At 39.1% G+C, this 23,180-nt stretch overlaps 1 protein-coding gene and 1 long non-coding RNA gene across 4 annotated transcripts in view; one reads left to right on the top strand and one right to left on the bottom strand.

Moving 5' to 3' along the window:
- The window catches only part of LOC138365830 (uncharacterized), a 47,927-nt gene extending 44,110 nt beyond the window's left edge, over positions 1-3,817 (bottom strand). Inside the window, exon 1 of one of the 2 annotated variants that reach the window (XR_011229037.1) lies at positions 3,617-3,817. This is a non-coding gene — a long non-coding RNA (uncharacterized lncRNA). The remainder of the gene's footprint in view (positions 1-3,616) is intronic. The other variant, XR_011229036.1, reaches the window with a different exon arrangement.
- Positions 3,818-4,165: 348 nt separating this feature from the next.
- On the top strand, positions 4,166-13,900 carry LOC123754295 (S-adenosylmethionine synthase). 2 transcript variants are annotated; one of them, XM_045736544.2, is made up of 7 exons: positions 4,166-4,515; positions 5,514-5,581; positions 6,287-6,419; positions 6,996-7,108; positions 8,504-8,670; positions 10,502-10,880; positions 12,443-13,900. In XM_045736544.2, the coding sequence occupies exons 1-7, from the start codon at positions 4,401-4,403 to the stop codon at positions 12,686-12,688; spliced, it is 1,221 nt and encodes a 406-aa protein (XP_045592500.1). In that variant the 5' UTR covers positions 4,166-4,400; the 3' UTR covers positions 12,689-13,900. The 2 variants fall into 2 exon arrangements, with proteins under 2 accessions (XP_045592500.1, XP_045592501.1); XM_045736545.2 differs by lacking the exon at positions 6,996-7,108 and adding an exon at positions 7,598-7,710.
- The last annotated feature ends 9,280 nt before the right edge of the window (positions 13,901-23,180 follow it).

Genomic DNA, 23,180 nt, shown 5'->3' on the forward strand with positions numbered 1-23,180 from the left:
ACACCAAAGTATAGGTGAAGAGCCCTATGAGTTCATTTAATATTCCCATCTTAGAATGGTTGGTCATACACGGAATAAAAGAAAAAAACATGGGATGCGAGTCTAGCCAGCACTAGTAAAATTTGGGTAGAGTATAAGAATATTTTCCAATACCCACGAGTGAATGAAATAATTACAAAGCTCCAACCTCATACCATTTGGTATAAAACCATTCATAACAGGGAATTCACTAAAAAAAAAACGTTAAGGAGAATAGCATAGCCGTCGTTCACAGAGTTCACAGTTTGAATGATATGTTATTAAATAACTATATTGAAAGAATAAATGATGTTGCAAACATGGATGAAAATAAGAGATGCAACACTTCCTGTTGAGATGTTTACATGCGGCAGTTATCGTACAGGCACCAAGGGTCACCAGTTGAGCAACTCAAATATGCAAAATTTAGGACGTTTATGGTGACATTGGGCTTACTTCTAATATACTACAAATTAGTAGCAAACGAAAACATGGAAACAAATAATAATATACTAATATAAAACCATGTATAAATTATTAAATACCGGCATCAGGTGTGGAGCCGCCAGCACCCTCGATGACGCAATAATGGTGTACATTGCCCTAGCCTAAATGTATTGTTTATCCTGTTGTATTTATTGATTTATATATATACAGGAGTTCTTACATTCTTGTACATGTCATTGATCCTCGACCTGCCTGCCTGGCCCTCTGATCCTTGACCTGCCTGACCTTCTGATCCTCGACCTGCCTGGTCCTCTGATCCTCGACCTGCCTGGCATTCTGATCCTCGACCTGCCTGGCCCTCTGATCCTCGACCTGCCTGGCCCTCTGATCCTCGACCTGCCTGGCCCTCTGATCCTCGACCTGCCTGGCCCTCTGATCCTTGACCTGCCTGGCATTCTGATCCTCGACCTGCCTGACCCTCTGATCCTCGACCTGCCTGGCCCTCTGATCCTCGACCTGTTTGGCCCTCTGATCCTCGACCTGCCTGGCTCTCCGATTCTCGACCTGCCTGGTCCTCTGATCCTCGACCTGCCTGACCCTCTGATCCTACCTCATGCTTGTGACATTTGTAGCTGTCGAAGCAATGGTTATTGCCAATTTTGCTAATTCCATTTTTTTAAGAATATGGTGAGAATATGGTTGGAAAAAGGGGAAATGACAAAAAAGAAGAGTGAGAACACTGCTCCTAAGTTCTATCATATCACTGTGGTACTAATAAATGTGTTTAACATCACTGATCCTTTGTTTTTCACTGCAACACTATTCTAAACATAACAATAGTTCATTTTTCCAATCACAGTAACACTGATCACTTTACAATCACTGTAGCACTGATCACTTTACAATCGCTAACACTGATCACTTTACAATCACTAGCAGTGATCACTTTACAACCACTGTAGCACTGATCACTTTACAATCACTGTAGCACTGATCACTTTACAATCACTAACACTGATCCATTTACAATCACTGTACGGTTGAACAGGCAACCCGCCCTCTCGCCCTCGTATTGAAGGTCCTTCAAGGGATTCACAAATCCATATAAGTACACAAATATTAATCCTATTTAACATTTCACACTCCAATGGTAATCACATGGTATACTGTGATATCTCTTAATAATTACACTGCACTTGTCATCTCTTGTTCTGGTAAAGGCAGAGTAAAGCAGTTAGAGAAAGTACAAAATGAAGTCATGAGAATAATCTTAGGATGCCCAAGAAATGCTATGATTGAGATAATGAGTTCAAGTACGTTTATTGAGACAATAAAATACATCTCGAAGGGATAGAGTAGCTTAGGCTATTTCTACCCTCCGAGATAATGAGGATGGAACAAATTCACAAGGGCCGTGACGAGGATTCGAACCTACGTCCGAGAGCATCCCAGACGCTGCCTTAATCAACTGAGCTACGACATGTTATAAGAATTGCAACCAGAAATTCTACGGAATTTACTTGGATCCTGCAGCCTCTCCGAGACCCAAACCAGGATTTTACACAATTCCCCCATGCATTCGAGCTATATCAATAAGCCTCTCATGGTGTGCCTCAAACATTTGCACCTCCGGTTACAGGGTGGGTATGAGGAACATGATAAGTTAAATACATATGGGCGGGCCAGTGCAGCCCTCGTGTCACTTTCAATTTTAATATACTGTACTACAAATGTATATGAACCATATATATGAATTTCTATGAACCGTCGATAAATGTGCGGTTGAAATAATTGTTGCAGCCACACTCTACTATGGCAGCACTCATTTATATTTTCATTTGATCTTTTAATTTAAAAAATATGACCAAGAAATTTACATGAGGAATGCTCGTTTGTATCACGGAATTCCTGCTAATATTCATTCTTTGCCATTGTAAACTGTGTCAACTAACAATTCGCACATAATTGGCTCAGCATTGATGAGCTAGGTAATTAACATGTATACATCATGTTAGTTTAGTTTAGCTTAATTAACATTAAGGTTAGTCACATCACGGGTTAAGGAGCTAACCACGTACAATGATCTATAGGTTAAACAATTTACAATTGTGACGTACATGTTACAGTGCAGTTTTATTGCCTTAAGTTTGTAATGAAGTTACAAGGGATGCAATCTAATTTACCTGAGGTAAATCTCTCTGTAGTGGCCTCGACGAGGACAGGGAGTCACCCGCCTATCAAAGATGACTATCTCCCATTGCTACGGTACATGGACATGAGATAAGCAACAGAACGGCAGAGTGCAAGCCTCGCAGTGTGTGTGTACACTAACTTGGGATCCCTTCCCTACTGTAGGTACTGTAGGTGATTGTGACCTTGTCATGGCCACCCACTCGACAGGTGTGTGTAGCCCATAATAAACTAACTCTAACTATTTCTCGTTGTGTTAAGGTTTCTTGGAGTTACAATATTAATTTGATAAATTGTTGCTGTGTATATTAACAGTCTCAAATTGTAATTAACATCAAGACTAATTTAATTTGCTTAGGACATGAATTTTAATGTTGTTCCTGAGCCCGTAATCTTTTCCACCACCACTCACAAATTAGCTAAAAGAAAAGATAATTTAGTTGACTTAGGTTAAGATTACTGAGGTCACCATTTGTATCTTTCCATCATAGTCACCATGACTACGTCCGGTCTGTCTAGCTTTTATTCGCCTGGCTGTGCTTGCGGAGGTTGAGCTTTGACTCTGGTCCCGCCTTTCAATTGTCAATCAACTGGTGTAACTGATGTATATAACTATGCCACAGCTGGCTTCTATACACGGGAGACATCTCCCGTCACGCAGGGTGCAGTCGCACCTCCACAGATCTCCAGTATCAGCTCTTGATACTGGTAATGGCTCAAAAGGGCCACCACTTACGGGCTATTCATGCCCGTGCCACCTTTTGGGTGGCTTAATCTTCATCATTCAATCGACTTCTATAGCTAATTTCAAAAAAGGGAAAAGTGCGAAAAGGGAACGCACTGTCCAGGACTCTAGTGTCGCACGTGGTGTCACACCTGCCTGTATGTGTGTGTCAGACTTCCATATATTCTTTGTATGGTGAAAACCTCAACCACCTGCTTTGGAACACTTAACACTCACCCAAGGCGGTCGTGGAGACATACCCAGCCACACACCGCGGTGCGGGGCTCTTCCCACCGCCCACACTGGTCATGACGGGGCGGAAGATGCTCATGGTGATAGCGTGGATGTAGTAGAAGTTGTTGACGAGTATGGAAGAGAGATATGGAGGAAGTTAGCGTGGTGTCGGTGGTTGGTCAGCTTGGGGGAGTCATGGTCGCTGGCTCCTCCCACTCTCACACGCCGCCACGCTATAGCACTCGCCTCAACTCCTACCCCATTCTTCCATAATGCTTCGTACTCGCCTGTAACTATGTATAACTAGCGTCCAGGACAAGTTTCCTTATATCAATAATTGCGTGAATTAATTTTGCGACACAACTTCTTCGTTGGTAAGACCAGTTAGGAGAGTAAGTAGTTAAGAAACCGTATAATTTGCCTTGATGGTAGTGAGAGTGATCGTTAGTGCGGGGAAGTAATGTGTGGAGACTGTGGCCGGCGAGATAGGGGGGATCATGGGACACCTTTGACAAAGTATTAAAATGGGAGACCGTGGACAGCAAGAGACACTCACACACCAGCCTGACCCGGCCTCAGTACCACCGTGCCTCTGCCTGCTGACGTGTGTGGCCGCTGACAGCTGCTGACGGAGGTGTCTGTGATTTAGAGCCACTCTTACACTTGCCGCAGTTCAAAGTTAGCGGCGGGTGGTGGGGAGAGTCACGTGACGGTCCCGCGGGTATATATACCGAGGAGGGAGCTTCCTCTGCCTCTTTTCCACTCTGCGCTACACTAGAACTACACGATGCCCGAGTCCGCCGCGTACACCAATGGCTACGCCGATAATGCGGGTGCCAAGGAGTTGGAAGACCAGGAGACGTTTCTCTTCACCAGCGAGAGCGTGGGCGAGGGACACCCAGGTAGGTGGAGGGTGGACACGAGGAGGAGCAGGAGCAAGACGAGGGAGTGCACAAGTGCGGACATTTTGCCCGCCACTACCTTGTCTCTGGACACTTGTCCCCTTGTCCACCGGCCTTCACAATTTATTAAATAAATTTTTTGGCGTTTTTCCAAATAGCTTTAGTGACAAAACGAGTATTTATACCACTTATTGCCAACGGTAGTTAATGTTATAATTGTGAGTTAGTAGTAGTGTTGTGTGGTGGGAGTATCGTACGTCCGCCAGAGTACGGTACAGTGAAGAGGTGCGCTCATCATGGCGCTATAAATAACTTACACGTGGAATCTCTCTCACTATGGCAAGTTAAACATGTAGTTTAATTACGCGATGGCCAGGCCGTGTCATACTGTGAAGTTAATGGCATTTTTTAAATGCCACAAGCCTCTTGACTTTTAACTAGCTTGGAATGCGTGTCCGATATTGATTATCTTTAATTATTCCTCTGGGAATGGGAGGTTGAGAGGCTTATAAACTTAACGTAGTTAAGTTGGACGTGTAGTGGTGGACAATATTGTTGTAGTGACTGTATTACTACATTGCGGTACTGTAGCGACATTGTGACTGTGATCACTGGCGTAGATGACTGCTGCACCGCCCCACCACCACCACCACTATTGATCCACCAATAGTACTAGTGGTTTCTGGATAAAACTTGGCCTTGGTTACTTGGCAAGTGTGCCATGTAAACACAGGCTGGCATTGGTTGGAATCCATAGTGCCGTTGACACCCTGGCACTCTGTGCCCTTGGGTATCTTTAACTTCTGACATAATACATTGATAGTATGTTTGAAACCTTGATGGCCATGGGATGGCAAATGTAGATGAAAGTAGATTTTTTTTCTTGATTAGCCTCTAACTCTAATTAAAGTTTGGGTTTTGTCGATAGCGAGTCGTCTAGTTTTGTCAAGCATCATTAACTTGATGTGGTTTTCAAAATTTACATTTTTTATTTACAGACAAAATCTGTGATCAGGTCAGCGATGCAGTGCTCGATGCCCACCTCAGTCAGGACCCTGATGCCAAAGTAAGTTTTTTTTTATTTTGCCCTTCCCCCTCCCCCCCCTTAGCTATTTCCAGTGTAAAGTTTTAATCATCGCCAACTATGTTGTATACTATTAATCCTGTGTTGTGGATAGCATAAAGTAGATTTTAATTAAATGACTGGAAATTTTCTTTTAATAGATTGCATACACATCCACTGCTCATCACCTTTATCTTTTATTTTTTTACTTCCAATAAATTTTTGTTTAATTTAAAATTGCTCTCGGCTTTAACTACATGAAACAAACTTTAACTTAAATTCTATATAGCTTTGAATCATATAAATTCTACATGCACTCAGTCTCAAAGATTGAGCAAGTATTATGAATCTGGTGACTTGTTGATTATCATTACTATAAAAGTTAATCTTCAAAGTACATAACTTTATATGATACAGTTGTGTACCTTTATTTTATTGTTGCATAGCGTCCTAGATGTATAGTACAGTAAGCGTCACTTGGTCTAGGTATTGAGATGCCTAATTGGATTCACTATATGGAAGAGATCCCACCCTTAAGTTCCTACTCTCCCTTTTTCTATTTTGTTGTTGTTTTAAGATTCAGCTTCTAGGAACAAAAAGTTCCAAGTAGCACGGGCTATGGTGAGCCCGTAGTAGACTTACTTGGCACAGGAGCGGGGCTGTAACTTCCATTTTGTTAATAAATTCCACCTTTAAACCTTTTAACAGGTTGCTTGTGAAACTTGCACCAAGACAGGCATGATCCTAATATGTGGAGAAATTACTTCAAAGGCCCAGGTTGACTATCAAAAGATTGTGCGTGATACAGTAAAGAAAATTGGTTATGATGATTCTGGCAAGGGTGAGTTTAATTTTGTTCCTCTTTGTAGCTGCTGACATAAACAATACATTGGCTGTTGTGATTGATATTTGAATTAAAAATTGTTGCTTGGTTACCTTAAGTCGTATTTGTTGATGCACCAGTCTTAAGCACTTATACCTTAACTTCACCCTTAAGATGTAGCTTTATATATTTAAAGGAAGTTTTAGCCTTGGTAGAGATGCAACTTGGGGTATCTAATTCCATAGTCAAATTAGTGCTTTAAGGGTTTTTGTATGTACAGTATAATTTTCATTGGAAAGGGCAATGGATTATGACCAGTGATTAATTTTAACAATGTATAAAACAGGCCCTGAATGTGTATTTGTATATTCAAAATGTTAATGTAACCACTAATGGTTTTTAATAATGCATAAACATTGCTGATTGTCATTACTCCATAATGCAGGGTCTTTACACAAAATAATCACTGGGTCACCTTTGGTAATGGACTAGATTAAAAGGTTCTACTTGCAGTCTTGGAAATAATTTGCACGTGATAAGGGGTTATATTTAAATTTCTGGCACAAAAAAGCAATAGCTATTCCCTGTACTCAGGCTTCGACTTCATGACGTGTAATCTCCTTGTTGCCATTGAGCAGCAGTCTCCAAATATTGCCGATGGTGTTCATATAAACAGAGCCGAAGAAGATGTTGGAGCAGGCGACCAGGTACTTTTGTAATCTACTTCTATCAACTTGGCTTTTCTCGTGGGTTTAAGTGGTTGAGGTACTGACTTGTTGGGACATGGAAAGTAGTTTTCTGTATAAAGAAAACTTGCTCTTCTTTATCCACATTAACTTTAAAAGAGGCTGGTCATACACTAAGGAAATTGGGTTGCCTTGTTTAACAATTGATAATTGGTTAAAATATTAATTGCAATTTAAAATTACCCATTTCCTAGTCTGGCCAGCATTCTTTTTTTCTAACTTGGAAAAGTAGAAATGGGTTTCTTGGTAATGGTTTGTTTCTTCAAATTGTCGTTACTTGTCTCTTTAAGATTGTTTACCAATCTCTTCCCAGTCTCTTCCTTAAGGTTATAGTACTTAGATTGTGTGATGCACATGTGAAGGGGAAAATGTCCTTAAACTCTTGAATGTTACCCTCTTTTGGTTGTGTGTTAAAATTTGCTCACTTGTGGTTGGGTCTTTGCCTCACAGGCTTTGACTACAAGACTTGCAATGTTCTCCTGGCCCTGGAGCAACAATGTGTGGAAATTGCTAATGGGGTACACGTTGGGAGGAGCGACGACGACATTGGGGCAGGCGATCAGGTGACCAGTTAATGTTTTATATTTTCTGCAGTAGCTTTGCTTTATTGAAGCATTACAACATGTTCATGCTAAGATATCATGGAGCTAGAAATGCTTCAAGATATTGTAGACTGGTAGAAAATTGTATAATGGTAATGTACAGTATTACTGTACGAAGTGATATAGTAAACCACAGTAGTAAAGAATGTAATCATCATATCAGTAAATTCAATCTTTTTGTCCCTTGATTTTATTCAAGGTTAGTGTTGGCCCTGTACCGAGTCATGGTCCTTAAACCGTGATGGTGCTTGGCTTAGTGTTTTTAAATAAAACCAAGCTTCACAAAATTTAGTTGTTGGAGGTATATTAAAATTACATTGGATTTTCTTAGTTTTAACATCAGGTTTTTGTGTAATATTAACATGCAGAATTTAGAAACTTGCATTAAACACATTTATTACAATTAATTATCTTGCGTATTTGCACTGCAGTTTCTTTCAACCAATGTCTTCAGTTTTATTGTTGCTTGCCATCTTAATCTTAATGGATTTTCTTGCCTTCCCTATAAATTTCTTGAGTGTTTCAGTCGTCATGTTTAGCAGTGTTACCAGTCTTCTCTTCTCTTTTTCCAACAGTTTCTTTTCTTCATTGAATATAAATGCATACAATATTTGTTTAATATTAGTGATGTATATTGATAAAATTTGAAATGGCTTGATGTCTGGATAAGGCTGGCTCTAGGCTAATGAATAAAAGAACCTTTATTTTTTTTTTAATTCTTTGGAAGTGTAACTAACCACATTCTTCTTTCTAGGGATTAATGTTTGGGTATGCTACTGACGAGACTGATGTGTGCATGCCTCTAACTGTTGTGCTTGCACATCGTCTGAATCAAAAAATTGCAGAGCTGCGAAGAGATGGAACATTCTGGTGGGCACGACCTGATAGCAAAACTCAAGTCACCTGCGAATACACCTTCGAGTAAGTATTAAATGTGCAGTAATCTGACCAAATTTTGTCGTGTGTGTTTTGCCCAAAAGTAGCCCTCTGTGGTGTAGTGAGTGTCATTATTAGGCACTAGTCTTTGTGTTCATTAGCCCCATTCACCCTACCATTTGTACACATCCAGCAATAATTAGTAACCTGGATGTAAAATGATTAGCAAAGTGTCCTGGGGAAGCACACTTGGACGGTTCAGAGAGTTCTGCTATCGACTTGTGATAACTTGGTCCAACAGGCTGTTGCTTGGAGCAGCCTGCAGGCCCAAATATCCACTACAGCCTGGTTGGTCTTATAATGCTGAATAACAACTGGTTCCAGTACCTGGTTCACAATTATGTAATGTAAATTGTAATGTTTGTATATAAATTTACATAATTTACATGTGTAAATTACATAATGTTTTCTTAATAAACTTACTTGAATCCACTCCATGGCAGTGGGGCAACACTCCCTTCCATTGGCTTTGCAAAAGTTTGGCTACCTCTAAGGTGGCCAAACCCCACGCCAAAAGTTGTTTCGGGAACTTTTCCATTTCTGGCCTGCTTTTGTTGCTTCTGAGCCATCTTTGTCTTTGGGCAAGGTTTTAGTTTTTCTAGCCTTGGTTTTCTGTTGCTCCTTTGGTCCGGGATGATTTCTTTAATGCTTGATTTTGTTTTGACTCGTGCTTGTGGTTGCTTGGAGTTTGACCTACACATACACACTTCCAGAAGCTGGCTGGGGTTTTGTTCTTTTGATCCTGGGGGCAGTTTTCTTCATTTACGGTTATCCTTTTCTGGCCAAGAGTGACTGCCCATTGGTACTCAAAGATGGCAGATTCAGCCGGGGTTGCATCTTGCATCTGGTTGCAGCCGTTCATCATTCCTTCTACACCACTAGTGATGTGTAGGGAAGGGGTTACTTTGTAGATTGTGTCTGGGGTTCCTTGTTCCAGGGCCCATTTGTCTGATTGTCAAGTGTTGTAAAATTTAGCCCGCCTGCAGTCTTAGGCATATGATGCTTTCCCCTACCTTGAATGTCTTGAGCGGTAATCTATGCTCTAGTGTTTTGATGGTTTGTTTCTTGGTGATTGTACTTGGTTTGTGCCGTACCAGTGTGGCTCTGGGGCTGCACATTTGCACTTTTCTTGGATACTATGTGTAGCTCTCCTCCACCCCTTGGGATCCTTTGTTTTTCCACGATACCACTTTAGCTGAACGGTAGATCAACCGTTTTGCTTCAGGCAGGTTGGCGTTCAATCTCGGACCACCCAAGTGGTTGGGCACCATTCCTTCTTGCCGTCCCATCCCAAATCCTTATCCTGACCCTTCCAAGTGCTATATATTTGTAATGGCTTGGCGCACTCCTGATAGTTCCCTTCCCTTCGACCCAAGCACTTCGGCTGGACGGTAGAGCGACGGTCTCGCTTCGTGCAGGTTGGCGTTCAATCCTGACCGTCAAAGTGGTTGGGCACCATTCCTTCCACCCGTCCCATCCCAAATCCTTATCCTGATTTATCTTCCAAGGGCTATAGTCATAATGGCATGGTATTTTCTCAAGGTAGTTCCCTTCCCCATGGTGACAACAAAGAAAGCACCCTGGGATGCCCCTCAGAAAACCTGTATTGCTTGTAATAAAATTTCCGTCTAATATAAAATGCATTTGTGTACTGTAATTTGACCCTCGTAATGTGACTGGATGCCTCTGATGTAGTGTGTTTTAAAATTAACACTTCTTTCCAAAGTGGTTTAATTCTGGGTAACAATAATTATCATTTGTATATTAACCTAATTTTGTTTGTTGATAATGAATATTTTTTTTTTATTGTTTACAGTCAAGGAGCTGCCATTCCACAAAGAGTACATACAATCGTTGCTTCTGTACAACATTCGGAAAAGATTTCTGTAGAAGCTCTGCGTGAAGAAATTATGGAAAAGGCCATCAAAGCAGTTATTCCTGAAAAATATCTTGATGCTGATACAAAATACCATATTAATCCTTGTGGAGAGTTCATTATGGGTGGACCTCAAGGTGATGCTGGGCTAACTGGTAGGAAAATTATTGTAGACACATACGGTGGTTGGGGAGCTCATGGTGGTGGTGCCTTCTCTGGTAAAGACTACACAAAGGTGGATCGCTCTGCTGCCTATGCTGCCCGATGGGTTGCCAAGTCTTTGGTGAAGAACGACATTTGCAGGCGTTGTTTGGTGCAGGTAAAGTTATTTGTTTTACTTTAGAGTTCTTTTGGTATAAAATAAAGGTCTTCATTTATGGTTTCAGATTTTAATGTACTTTTTAAAGGTTCAAGACTGATTATTTTTAGAGTAAACGCAAATATACAAAATTTGCCAGTTTCACGATGCACAAAGAAATCACATTGTGATGTCTCAATGAGACAATTAGGAGCCATGATGAAGACTCGAACCTATGCTCTGGATACTCCCACGCAAACCCCTATATTTAATATGGATCTACTTGGTAAAATGTTTTAAGAATGAGATGCCGTGGATAGTGTAAATTTTATATAATATATAGGAAGTTGAATAGTGTAATTAAACTCGAGGCACCAAAGATATTTGGCTTAAATCACAATGTAATTAAGGGGCCACAAAAACATGAAATATAAAATCATTTATTTTTAATGTATTGCTGTTATCAGATAATGCCTACTGTACTAGTTAGAAAACTGTTGAGGGTTGTCTGGGGAAAGGTGACGAGCGGTGCTAGGAGGACCCCAACTATGGGAAATCGTATATTGCCAATCTTTTACTACAATAAGAGCTTTAAATATCCTAGGGAAATTAAATTTATTAAATACGAGCAGGGCCCTCTAGATTATCAAACTGATGATTAAAATTATCAGACTTTAACTACATTTTAAGCATTATTGAAAGGAAATTGGCTTAGTTTTTTCTACAGAAACTTGCACAATTGATTTACTGTAATTAAAATTTGAAAATTTACAGCATTAAATATTAAAGTAATGTAGTTGGAATTTCCAAAGCATTTTTGGTGGGAAAGTCAAATGTGTACTTTAAATATTTTGTCTTATGGCTTCGTAAAGTGTTGTAGGATGACGGCCGTTACAGCACTAAATTGTTTTGTTTCTGAATTTAAAAGTGTATAATGTTGGCAAAGATGATTTTTAAATACAGTATAATGATGACTAATCATTCCCCAATAATATAGAATGGTAAAATTTCAATTCTCACTTTTGATAACATTTCTTGGCTTTCCAGTAATGTAAAATTTCTGCAACAATATTGCAATATAATAGTTCTAATAAGGTATAGTAATAATAGGGTACAGGACACAATATTTGTACTCCCTCCCCTTTGTCCCCTACTCTGATATACTGTTCCTAAAGATTGTTTTGGATATTCCTGCCATGCCATATGTACTTTTCATAATTTCATAATAATAGAATTTCATAATTGTAATTTGGAAACTTTATCTAGTTCTTACTCGACCTAGTAAATTTGTGGAATATGATGGCCCTGAGCTTGGGTTATACATTGCTAGACATAAATTTCAAGAGGGCCCGCTTTTCATGAGTCTTGACTATATCTCCCAGGGTAACTCCTCAATAAATCTGCTGCAATAATATAAATCTTTTGTAAATTTTCCATTACGTTACACCTGGTAAATGTGATCAGTCTTCTTTACTCGTTCCCTATTTTGATGTTTTTAATTTAAAGGTGTTGCCAGATGTTTATACATCATGAGTAATATTGATTTGATAGGTATTATTTTAATACATGATCTTAAATTTCAGGTATCTTATGCCATCGGTGTTGCCGAGCCAGTTAGTATCAGTATTTTCCACTATGGCACCTCACAGTACACTTCAAAACAGCTACTGAAGATTGTTAACCACAACTTTGATCTACGGCCAGGACGCATTGTCAAGGAGCTTGGACTGAAGAGGCCCATCTACAGTGAAACTTCATGTTATGGACATTTTGGACGTGAGCAATTTCCATGGGAGAAGCCCAAGACCTTGATCATTCCAAAGCTTTAAATTTGAGGTCCCAACGTTCATTCTTAACGGGACCCAATTAGCCAATTCTGCCAAGTTGAATTATTTACCTTGACAGAATTGGCTAGAGATTCATAGAATTAGGAAAACTGTCAGTCTGCTTGTATTTAATCTTTTTGCTTCATTTTGTGATAGCGCTCCTGTTGTGTCGGGCAAGCACTCGGGCTTGTGTTCTGGTGCACTCGGGCATGTGTGTTCTTGTGCATCCTGGTGGTGAATTTTGGTGCTTGATCAGGGGTGCCTAGTGCGACACCTGACCTGTACCAGCCCTGACCATGAGGACCCCTGCGAGGCGACCACAGTTTTAGGTTGGTACAAATGATGGCTCTGAGCTTAGCTACATCCCTTGTTTGTACTAGACTTGAAGCTGCAAATGTGTAGGAAGAGCAAGATTTCCTCTAGAGTTTTTTATATAAGATCTACGCATTTGTGTTGTGTTTACGAAAATTCTAATGGAAAAGAGCATTTCCTTAAACACTCCGGCCACCTTCCTGGGAGATTGAAGAATAACAACTGCCACATTCCTCATGTGTTGGGTTATTTTAGATTTTAATTTTTCAGATTCTTTTAAGTATGTATGATGTACATTGTATTTATTATGATCATGCTAGTGTATACAACACAACTTGTATCATGGCTAATAAAAGTGAGTCGATTGACTATTCTCCTCTTTTTCCATTTTTGAACATAATCTTTGCTATTGAAGCATGCAATTTTCTCTTGAATGTCCTTGCATACTTAACTCCTTCATGCTCTAGAGGCAATTATATTTACTCATTTTTATTGGTACATTAATAATTTTGTATTACCATTGACTTGATTTCTAAAGCCTAGACTACCATTTAAAACTATGAAAATTACTTGGAAAATTTGCCTTTATAATACTGTGTGCAGTACCAGAGCTTGAAAAATTACTAGAGGAAACAAACCAATACTGTAAGTGATTTGCTTTCATCAGTTGAAATAAGTAATGGTTCCAAGAATTAAATTACTGCCTTGGTCAAATCCAATAGTGGTAAAATGCTGCACCATTGAAAGTACAGGACAAAATTTGAAATGAGAATTTGATTTAAGTGTACCTATGACCATTTATGGTTCTATGACCATCTTGGCATAACACTTTTTTTTAATTCAGTTTGACTTTTAAGATATTTTACTTTCATGGATATAAATAAAATCATTGGTGTTGATGAATTTTATTTTTATTTTCCTATCTGTAATGAGTTTGCAGATAAAGGTTTAATGCACTTCCATCAACAATCATAAATTTGTATTTGCCTAATTGTTGTTAGTAGTCACATGCTTGCTCCTAGTGATGATTTCTTCATCGTTTGTGCATCGTTCTTAAGAGATTACCTTGCTGAAAGAGCTGTTGAAACATTGTCTAGCAGTATATATAAAGATTAAATTTCGACTTGCACAAGCCAATAGTGTTAGTCAAGCTGATTAGTCTAATGCTATCTCACATTTCTAGCTGTAGTTGTCGTTAATTAAAATATTTGTTTGTGCATCTAATGTATTTCATTAATGAAGCAAAACATTCTAAATAGGTTTTATAATGATACTGACTGCCTATTGATAACTTAAGCCGGCATAAAACGAGCAGGCCTACAAAACTGCCTTAGTTTTATGAACACTGAAGTAAAAAAATTACTATTTTATTGCATCAGTGTAAGAACTTTTAAAGTACTGCAAAATTTAAAAGATACAACCGCCAATACAGTGCAGTAGTTCTGCCACTCGACCACTTGGGCTGGACGGTACAGTGACGGTCTTGCTTCATGCAGGTCGGGGTTCAATCCCCGACCGTCCAAGTGGTTGGGCACCATTCTTTTTTCCCCCTGTCCCATCCCAAAATCTTTATCCTGATCCCATCCCAGTGCTATATAGTCAAAATGGCTGTGCTTTCTCCTGATAGTTCCCTTCCCCTAATGCCATGAACTAACTGGCGTTTTAATTGACTTAATTGAAACATTGGTGGAAGGCAAAATTAAAAGTATTTTAGTTACATGTTAAATTTTTTGTATTTTTGTGCATACATACCAATAAATGTATATCGCTTTCATGTGTTGATTTGCTTATTTTAGCCTATAACTTAATCTTGAGCCTAAGGACAAATGCTGGAGGCACTTCATTATATTCACTTGAATTTACCTGAAGGCCACCGACACACGAGTGGCCTCGACGAGGACGGGAAGCCGGCGGCTTGTCGAAGGTCCAACCTCTCCTTTGTCCTGATTCTGTTTTCAAGCTGGATTTTAACAAATCAACAGTTGGGACTTCGGCGGTTCCATGGGTTTATAAACCCTGTGGGTAAAAAGCAGGAAGAAGGTAATACTGTAGTGATGCACACTCCTATGCATGAAGACATAGTTTCTAATTCTATAAAGGAGGTTGTTTAGAACCTTCCTCTCAGACGGGCAACTAGTGAGGGAGATCTGGCGACGAGAACTTAAGTGTTCAGGAGTGGTAATAATGAGGTCCACGACTTTGGACGCTATCCAGTTACATAGATCATATACAATTAAATCAAAGGATGTCATGGCACTAGCAGAAGCGTACGCAGTATTCCGTAACTTCCGCAATATTCTACGTCCTGGAAGACGTAGCTTTGTCTCTATCTAGTTCATATTCCGTGAAAAGTATTTTAGTCCACGGGCTCACCATAGCCCGTGCTACTTGGAACTTGTTTGGCTGAATCTATAACAACAACATATTTTAGTCATCCCCTTGATGAAGAGTGAAATCAAGGAGCTTTCATCTTTCGTTATATCTATTATTTTATTGTGTTGCTAGAGGGAAACTGTTCAAGCTGGAAGGTGTGGCCTATGCATCAACAGGCTCATTTGCTATGTAGGGGATTGGGGGTGTAAGATCTGCACAGTATTTTCCCCCTTGATCTCGTTGATAACCTTCTATGCTCGGCTTAGTTGGGTGTGAGAACTTTTTTTTTTGAGACCACTGACAAGTTTCCGAGACTGTCTGCCTCGGTTCTACCACACATTCCTCCGGCCGCAGCCAGAGTCATCTGAAAGAGCTTTCTGTATGTTGTTGTTTAAGATTCAGCTACTGGGAACAAAACGTTTTAAGTAGCACGGGCTATGGTGAGCCCGTAGTGGACTTACCTGGCACAGAAGCGGGCCTGTAACTGAGCTTTCAGTAGTTGGGGTTCTATGATCTAGTCCAATTCTTTGTAATCATTTATTGGGGGTGGGATTTCTGGTCAGTATTTCAACTGGGAATTATGTACTGTGGGGCTGGGTTTTCATGAGTAGATCGGGGCTCTTGGGGCCATCAGCTGATAGTACCTGTGAGTTCATTGTTATTAAAATCTTCAACTAAAGAAGGTTCAAATGAATTGTACCATTCTGACACGAACTGGTTTCTGCTATGATTTGACGGCATTATAATTCATTGTGTTTGGGACAGGCAGCCAGTTTATACATACAGTACATGATAAGCTTATGTACCCCCCTTCTCCAGATGTCAGGCCCCCTCAGTACTACGAATCCCGAGCGCTGAGTGGACAGCGCTCGGGATTCGTAGTACTCAGGTTGTGGGTTCGATCCCCGGTGGAGGCGGAAACAAATGGACAGTTTCCTTCACCCTGATGAATCTGTTCACCTAGCAGTAAATAGGTACCTGGGAGTTAGACAGCTACTACGAGCTGCTTCCTGAGGATGTGTAATAAAAAGGCCTGGTCGAGGACCGGGCCGCAGGGACGTTAAGCCCCGAAATCATCTCAAGATATATCGTGTAATGAAATTTTAAAATAAAGTTTTATATATATATATATATATATATATATATATATATATATATATATATATATATATATATATATATATATATATATATATATATATATATATATATATATATACTATACATATATATATATATATATATATATATATATATATATATATATATATACTATACATATATATATATATATATATATATATATATATATATATATATATATATATATATATATATATATATATATATATATATACTATACATATACTATACATATATATATATATATATATATATATATATATATATATATATATATATATATATATATACTATATTAAGGAGAAAGCCCGTCTCAGAGCAGTGCTTGCCCCCCATGCAGGAGACTTCCTCCTGGCAGTACCCATGTCAGCAATGGGCACGCGCCTAGATCCAGAATTCCTTCGTGTAGCAGTGGCCCTCCGCCTTGATGCCCCAATTCACACTGAATACAAGTGTATTTGCAACAGGGTGGAAGCAGACCCATACGGACTGCATGGGTTGCATTGCGGAAGCACAAAGGCCTGGCATGCAAGACACAACGAGGTCAATGACATCATCAAGAGAAGCCTCGTCTCAGCTAGGTGCCCAGCGGAGAGAGAACCTCGCATCCTAGGGGTCCAAAACCCGGATTTCCCTGCACTTCTCCCTGATGGCATCACCATATACTCCTGGAAGGAGGGTAGACAGTTGGTGTTGGACTACACATGTGTATCCACCCTGGCTGACACCTATGTACACTTCGGAGCTGATCAAACAGGTGGGGCGGCCAACCACAGGGAAACAGCAAAATCACTCAAGTACAGGCGACTGGAAGGTCAATACCTCTTTGTTCCCATAGCGTCTGAGACGCATGGCCCCTGGGGCAAGAGTGCCTTGGGATTTCTCAAGGAATTGGGTTCCAGGCTCATTGACGTCACCAGAGACCCAAGGGCTTCCAGTTTTTTGTTTCAGCATCTCAGTGTGGCGATCCAGAGGGGAAATGCTTGCTGCGTCCTCGGTTCCTGTCCGGAAGCGGAGGAGCTTCAAGAGATCCATAACCTTTAGGCATTTGTCTTGTATGTTTTGTAACCTTTAAATACACAATAAAGCAAAAAAAAGATAAAAGGGAAGGGGGTGGTAGGAGAAAAGCACACAGAAACTGTATTGGAGGGGACCTACATTCCCTCCAATGCGTTATGTGTGGTTTCCTCCGAGGCTAAGGGTCCCCCTTCTTCCAACTAGAGGTGGTACTCCCTTCATATATATATATATATATATATATATATATATATATATATATATATATATATATATATATATATATATATATATATATATATATATATATATATATATAACTGAAAACTCACACCCCAGAAATGAAGTTTTCAGTTGTATATAGTCCTGGGGACCATTCAGGCTTGTTTGCATATATATATATATATATATATATATATATATATATATATATGTCGTACCTAGTAGCCAGAACTCACTTTTCAGCCTACTATGCAAGGCCCGATTTGCCTAATAAGCCAAGTTTTAGTGAATTAATATATTTTCTCTAATTTTTTTCTTATGAAATGATAAAGCTACCCATTTCATTATGTATGAGGTCAATTATTTTTTATTGGAGTTAAAATTAACGTAGATATATGACCGAACCTAACCAACCCTACCTAACCTAACCTATCTTTATAGGTTAGGTTAGGTTAGGTAGCCGAAAAAGTTAGGTTACGTTAGGTTAGGTAGGTTAGGTAGTCGAAAAACAATTAATTCATGAAAACTTGGCTTATTAGGCAAATTGGGCCTTGCATAGTAGGCTGAAAAGTGCGTTCTGGCTACTAGGTACGACATATATATACACAGACACTGGCATATACTATACATATATACAGACTATTATCATATATTTTTTGTTGATTGAAGGCGATGAACCACAATTATTAATTATATTCTCAAATAGTTTGCAGCATATCTTTATAAAAAGGTTCGCTTATAAAATATCAGTTGCATTAATGATAAATAATTAAAATACACTAAACAAAATTACATGGAAACACACGAAAAGTTAATATAAATAAGTAGTTGCAGCTTGACGGTAATGTCAAGAAGGTCAATAGTGTTGTCAGATATAAAAACATTTATAGATGGTGTCCCTAGTGACATTGTGAGGCGTGAGGCTGATGGTGACGGGTTGATTGTGACTTACTCCGCCTCCACCATGACTGGCTGCCTCCACTCGGCTCCACACTCTCCCTCACGCACTCTTTCCCCATCCTGAGGCCCTCATGAGCCCCGGTGTCTTCCAGTCGTAGAGGTAGAAGGAGTGTGTGTGTGTGTGACTTGTGGGGCGGATGGTTCTTTAATGCCACTCCAGCGTCACATGGAGCCATATAACTCACCTGAAGCATTCCCGTAGGTGATTGTCGGCCGATTCTTATGTCGTAGGTGCACGATATATCTATATACGATATATATGTCGTAGGTGGACAGGGAACCACTGAAAGTGACGCACTTAAAATGATTAATATTTAATAAGTTATATCCTATTGTACTTTTTATATACAAAAATAATTACTGTGTTTTATGAATGTTGTAACCATATATAACATGGCAGTATAGTTCCTGGGCATTGGCATGTTATCTAAAATGACGTGTGAATAACATATGGTAAAATGTGGTCATAGCAAAGTCTTGTACATTATTAGGACTGAAATTGTATAAAGGTGGTGGTGTTGATTTAAGGGTAACAACACTCCTGGGATTGGATAAAGTTTGGCTACCTGTGTTTGGGAAATTTCAAAAGCACAGTATTTCCCTTCAGATGAAGGATGCATTCATTATGTGGAGGTATGTGAGTAGGTTTATGCATGTGGAAATGGTGAGAGCTGCATTCTGTTAGTGGATGAATGTCTCTTGGATTGCAAACTCCTTTACTGTTACAGATTTGGGTATTTTCACTTGTAAAATGTCACCAGCAACAGGCAATGATAGTATGTCTGCTGAAACTGGATGATTGGTAGCAGGAATGGATGTAGATGTGGATGCTTTATCTGAAGGAACAGTACTAGTCGCTGACATTGCAGGAGTGGATGCTGATGTGCATTCTATATCTGAAGGAATGGTATGAGTGTCTGTTGTTGCACCTGTGTTAAGCCACGATGTTAATTTTGGAAGTTTTCCTATTTTCTCCTTCTCTGCAGCTCTCTTCCTCTTCTGTGCTCCACTCAAAACATTACATTTCGTTTTTATTGAAAGGGTTATTCACCTGGAAATATATATCTTAAATATTTAGTATGTAGTCCCACACCAGGATGTACTAGTAGTAGTAGGCATCCATCAATCTCAGGAAACTCTTAAGTTGTGCCCCTAGTTGTCGGTCTGGAGTGGCATTTCCAGGGCGCAAAGCCAGGGTAGGTTGATACGGGGAAGACGCTGTCACCAATGCAGCAGGTCCCCCCCACTTCCTCTCCACAGCACCGAAAGTCTCCAATGGGAATTCAATTGCCAATACGATTAGTTCCAGCACCATCACAGGAACTGTCAGAACAAGGTTGAAGGCAACAACAAACTGCCCTTGGGGCTCCAGCTCCAGAATTTACCTTGAAGTTGGTAAAAGAAGGCACAGGGGCTCCAAACCCAGAGACCACCATGGTTGGGGCCAGAGTGGAAACGCCCCAGCAAGGGCAAGAACGATCCCAGCCTCCTGAAGCAGAGCTTGGGCCGCAGGAGCCCTAGGAGGTGGACTTCCGAGCCCTGCACCTACGGGTTCCAGACTCCACCTCCTGGGGCTCGTGCGGGCCAAGCTCTGCTTCAGGGGGATTATATTATACTGTATACAATAAAACAATCAAGATATTATATATCTTGACTGTTGCTTCCTGTACAAGTACTGTTACAGTGTATTCTCAGGGCTGCTGCATTCCTACCACATGGAAATGGGAACAGGAATAATAATGATGTTGGAAATAATTTAGTTTTAATTATTTAAAGTGCATGAATGTGTAATGATTTGCTCTATTTTCTTTGATAATCTTGTTTTTGCTTCCATACCTTCACTCTTGGTATATTCATGAGAACCAACTTGGCTTTAATATTGGTTTAAAGAAATTGTCCTGTATCATATACTTACCAGTTTTTCTTTTTCAGACTGATGGTGATGATTTAAGGCATGATGAAGCGTGGTAGAGAACAAATTCCCGAGGAAGAGCCCCTCTCTAAACGCATCAACAACCTGCATCTAGATGGCTCATCTGCCATGCTGAATGGATCGGCTTCAGGTATGGCTCCGTCTGCCAGCTTGCACAACTTACCAGGTAACTGCTCTCTCGAGAATAATGAAAATTCTATTCAAGATAGGTTGACAGGTATTCAAATTGTCCCTATGGCAAATGGGCTTGTAAATGGTGCACCTGGCACTTCTATTAATGGCATTGGCCATGGAAGTCCAGGAAATTTGAGTGACTTAGAAAGGATAACAAATGAGCTCATAGCCCAGAGGGAGCTACCAGAGTCTCTTAATATAGCATACCCCAGCTTGAACCCTACTGATAATGACCAGTATTTTAGTTTCAATAAGTTACTACATGAATTGCATATTGAAAAGTTAAAAAGAATGGGTAAAGTTAATCTTTGAGACACCTTGTGAGAGATGGTAAAAATTGGTTCGTGTTAACCTAAAAGTATGTGAATTGATAACTATTTTCTATTCTTCTAGGATATCTTTATCATTGGTATATTTATGAGCTTTTCAAGTTTAGGCAGAAGCTTGTGTGGGTTAAAGCAGGAGAATGAGTGCCAGTGGATGTGGAGTGATGATTGTTTACATTCATGATTGTTTTGCTCATTTGATTACTATTATTTGTCTCAAGAATCTTGTGTATGTGACATGTTTAATTACAGTATATAAAAATAACATCATTGATAACATTAATTATAATTTATACTAGATAATTAAGATTTTTACAAAATTTCACATATTCTGGGTGTTCATAGCAAGGAGATTGAGGCACAAGAAAGTTGATAATGATCAACCATTCATAATCAGATGTGTAAGAGCATCTAGTGTATGTTTAAGAAACATTTATAATGTCATTTGTAAAATGTGTGTACTAAAATTGTGAAAGAGTTTATCTTGAATGGCAAGAAAATTAAGTTTATATGTTTTGAAAGAATTTTTTGTTGCAAGTCATTTTTGTACTTTCGTTTCTAGAAAGCAATGTCAGTGCAGTTTTATGCGTATAGAACCTGTGTAGTTTTACATTGTTTGGAATACTGTACAGTATACATTTGAATAAGAAAATGCATGATACTTGAACTGCTTCTGAGAAGTATCCATTAAATATTAACACAAATGTTTCTGTGCTTCCCATTTACCTAATCCCATAAAGTACATTTCCAGATTGCACAAAGCAACAAGGAATGTGCTTGCCAAAGTATGCGTGATACCCCTTTTGATTACATGAAAATTATTGATAGGTTGTTTATTTTACTCTGGTACACCTTGACAATATTTTCTACCATTACTACTTGTATCATATATGTTCATGGCACAACTACTACCACCACTCACCAGTTGTGTTACTACTGCTTGTTTGTGTTGTATAGCAAGTGTTGCTTGATCTAGCTCCTACTTTGCACATCTGGTGCTCATTGTTGTTGAAGATTAAATGGAACTTGTACAATCTTTGTGTAATATGTCGCATATTGTATCTACAATATTTGACTTTGTCTTTGAGATAACTTAATAAATCTCTTATTAATAGATGTTCTATATAGGTTTTCATTTTTTTCAAGTAATTCTTTGGATGGTGTATGTAGCATCTACAGATTTTTCAGAACCCTTATGTAAACTTTTTTTTTTTTATATATATCCCCCTCAGTCCTTGAATTGACTGTATCACAGGTCAGTACACACACACACAGTGGCTGAGATTAAGGAGTTGAAGCTTGTTAAAAGGATGCTGTTTCATAAATTCTCCATTGATTGGAATGAATTATACTGTATGGTGTTTAATTGAAGCCAAATACGAAGGCTAATTTTATAATTTCAGTCTAGAATAATTTGAATTAGGTGGTTGAAGATTAGTCAGTTATTGAATTAATATGTGCTTGTATATTGGTAAATAATAATTTTTTTAAACACGTTTACACAATTATTAGTTTGTTTATTTTGATTGCTGTATTTAGGTCTCAAGCTACAGACATCTGCAGCATATCAATTGATGTCTCGCAAATTTTGTCAATCTTTGTCTTTATTATTATTATTATTATTATTATTATTATTATTATAACAAGTATCATTTTTTAAAACAGATTTTCAGAACCATTTGTTTTAGATTTTTCTTTGGTTCATTTAATTTAGCAGCTAATTGATACAATACATGTTGCTTGTAAAGAGCATCTGATACGGACCATTCTGAAGGTGCATTATTTTGACTATACTCTTGTATAAAGCACCACATAGCAGAAAGAAATTTAGTAGGGAGGACTTTCGTCTCACAGGGACATTTTTAAATTGACATTTTCAGTCTGGAAATGTTCTTCTGGGATGAAAATGGTCGCTACTAAATTTGTCTTCTTTGTGGTGTTTTGTGCACTTGTGAAATCACATGTTCTGTGAAGTCCTGCTAAACTATACCCTATATTAATGGACTTCACCCATGACTGCTGTAATTTTCTTGAG

Source organism: Procambarus clarkii, chromosome 18 (genome assembly GCF_040958095.1).
Source record: "Procambarus clarkii isolate CNS0578487 chromosome 18, FALCON_Pclarkii_2.0, whole genome shotgun sequence".
Taxonomy (NCBI): Eukaryota; Metazoa; Arthropoda; class Malacostraca; order Decapoda; family Cambaridae; genus Procambarus; species Procambarus clarkii.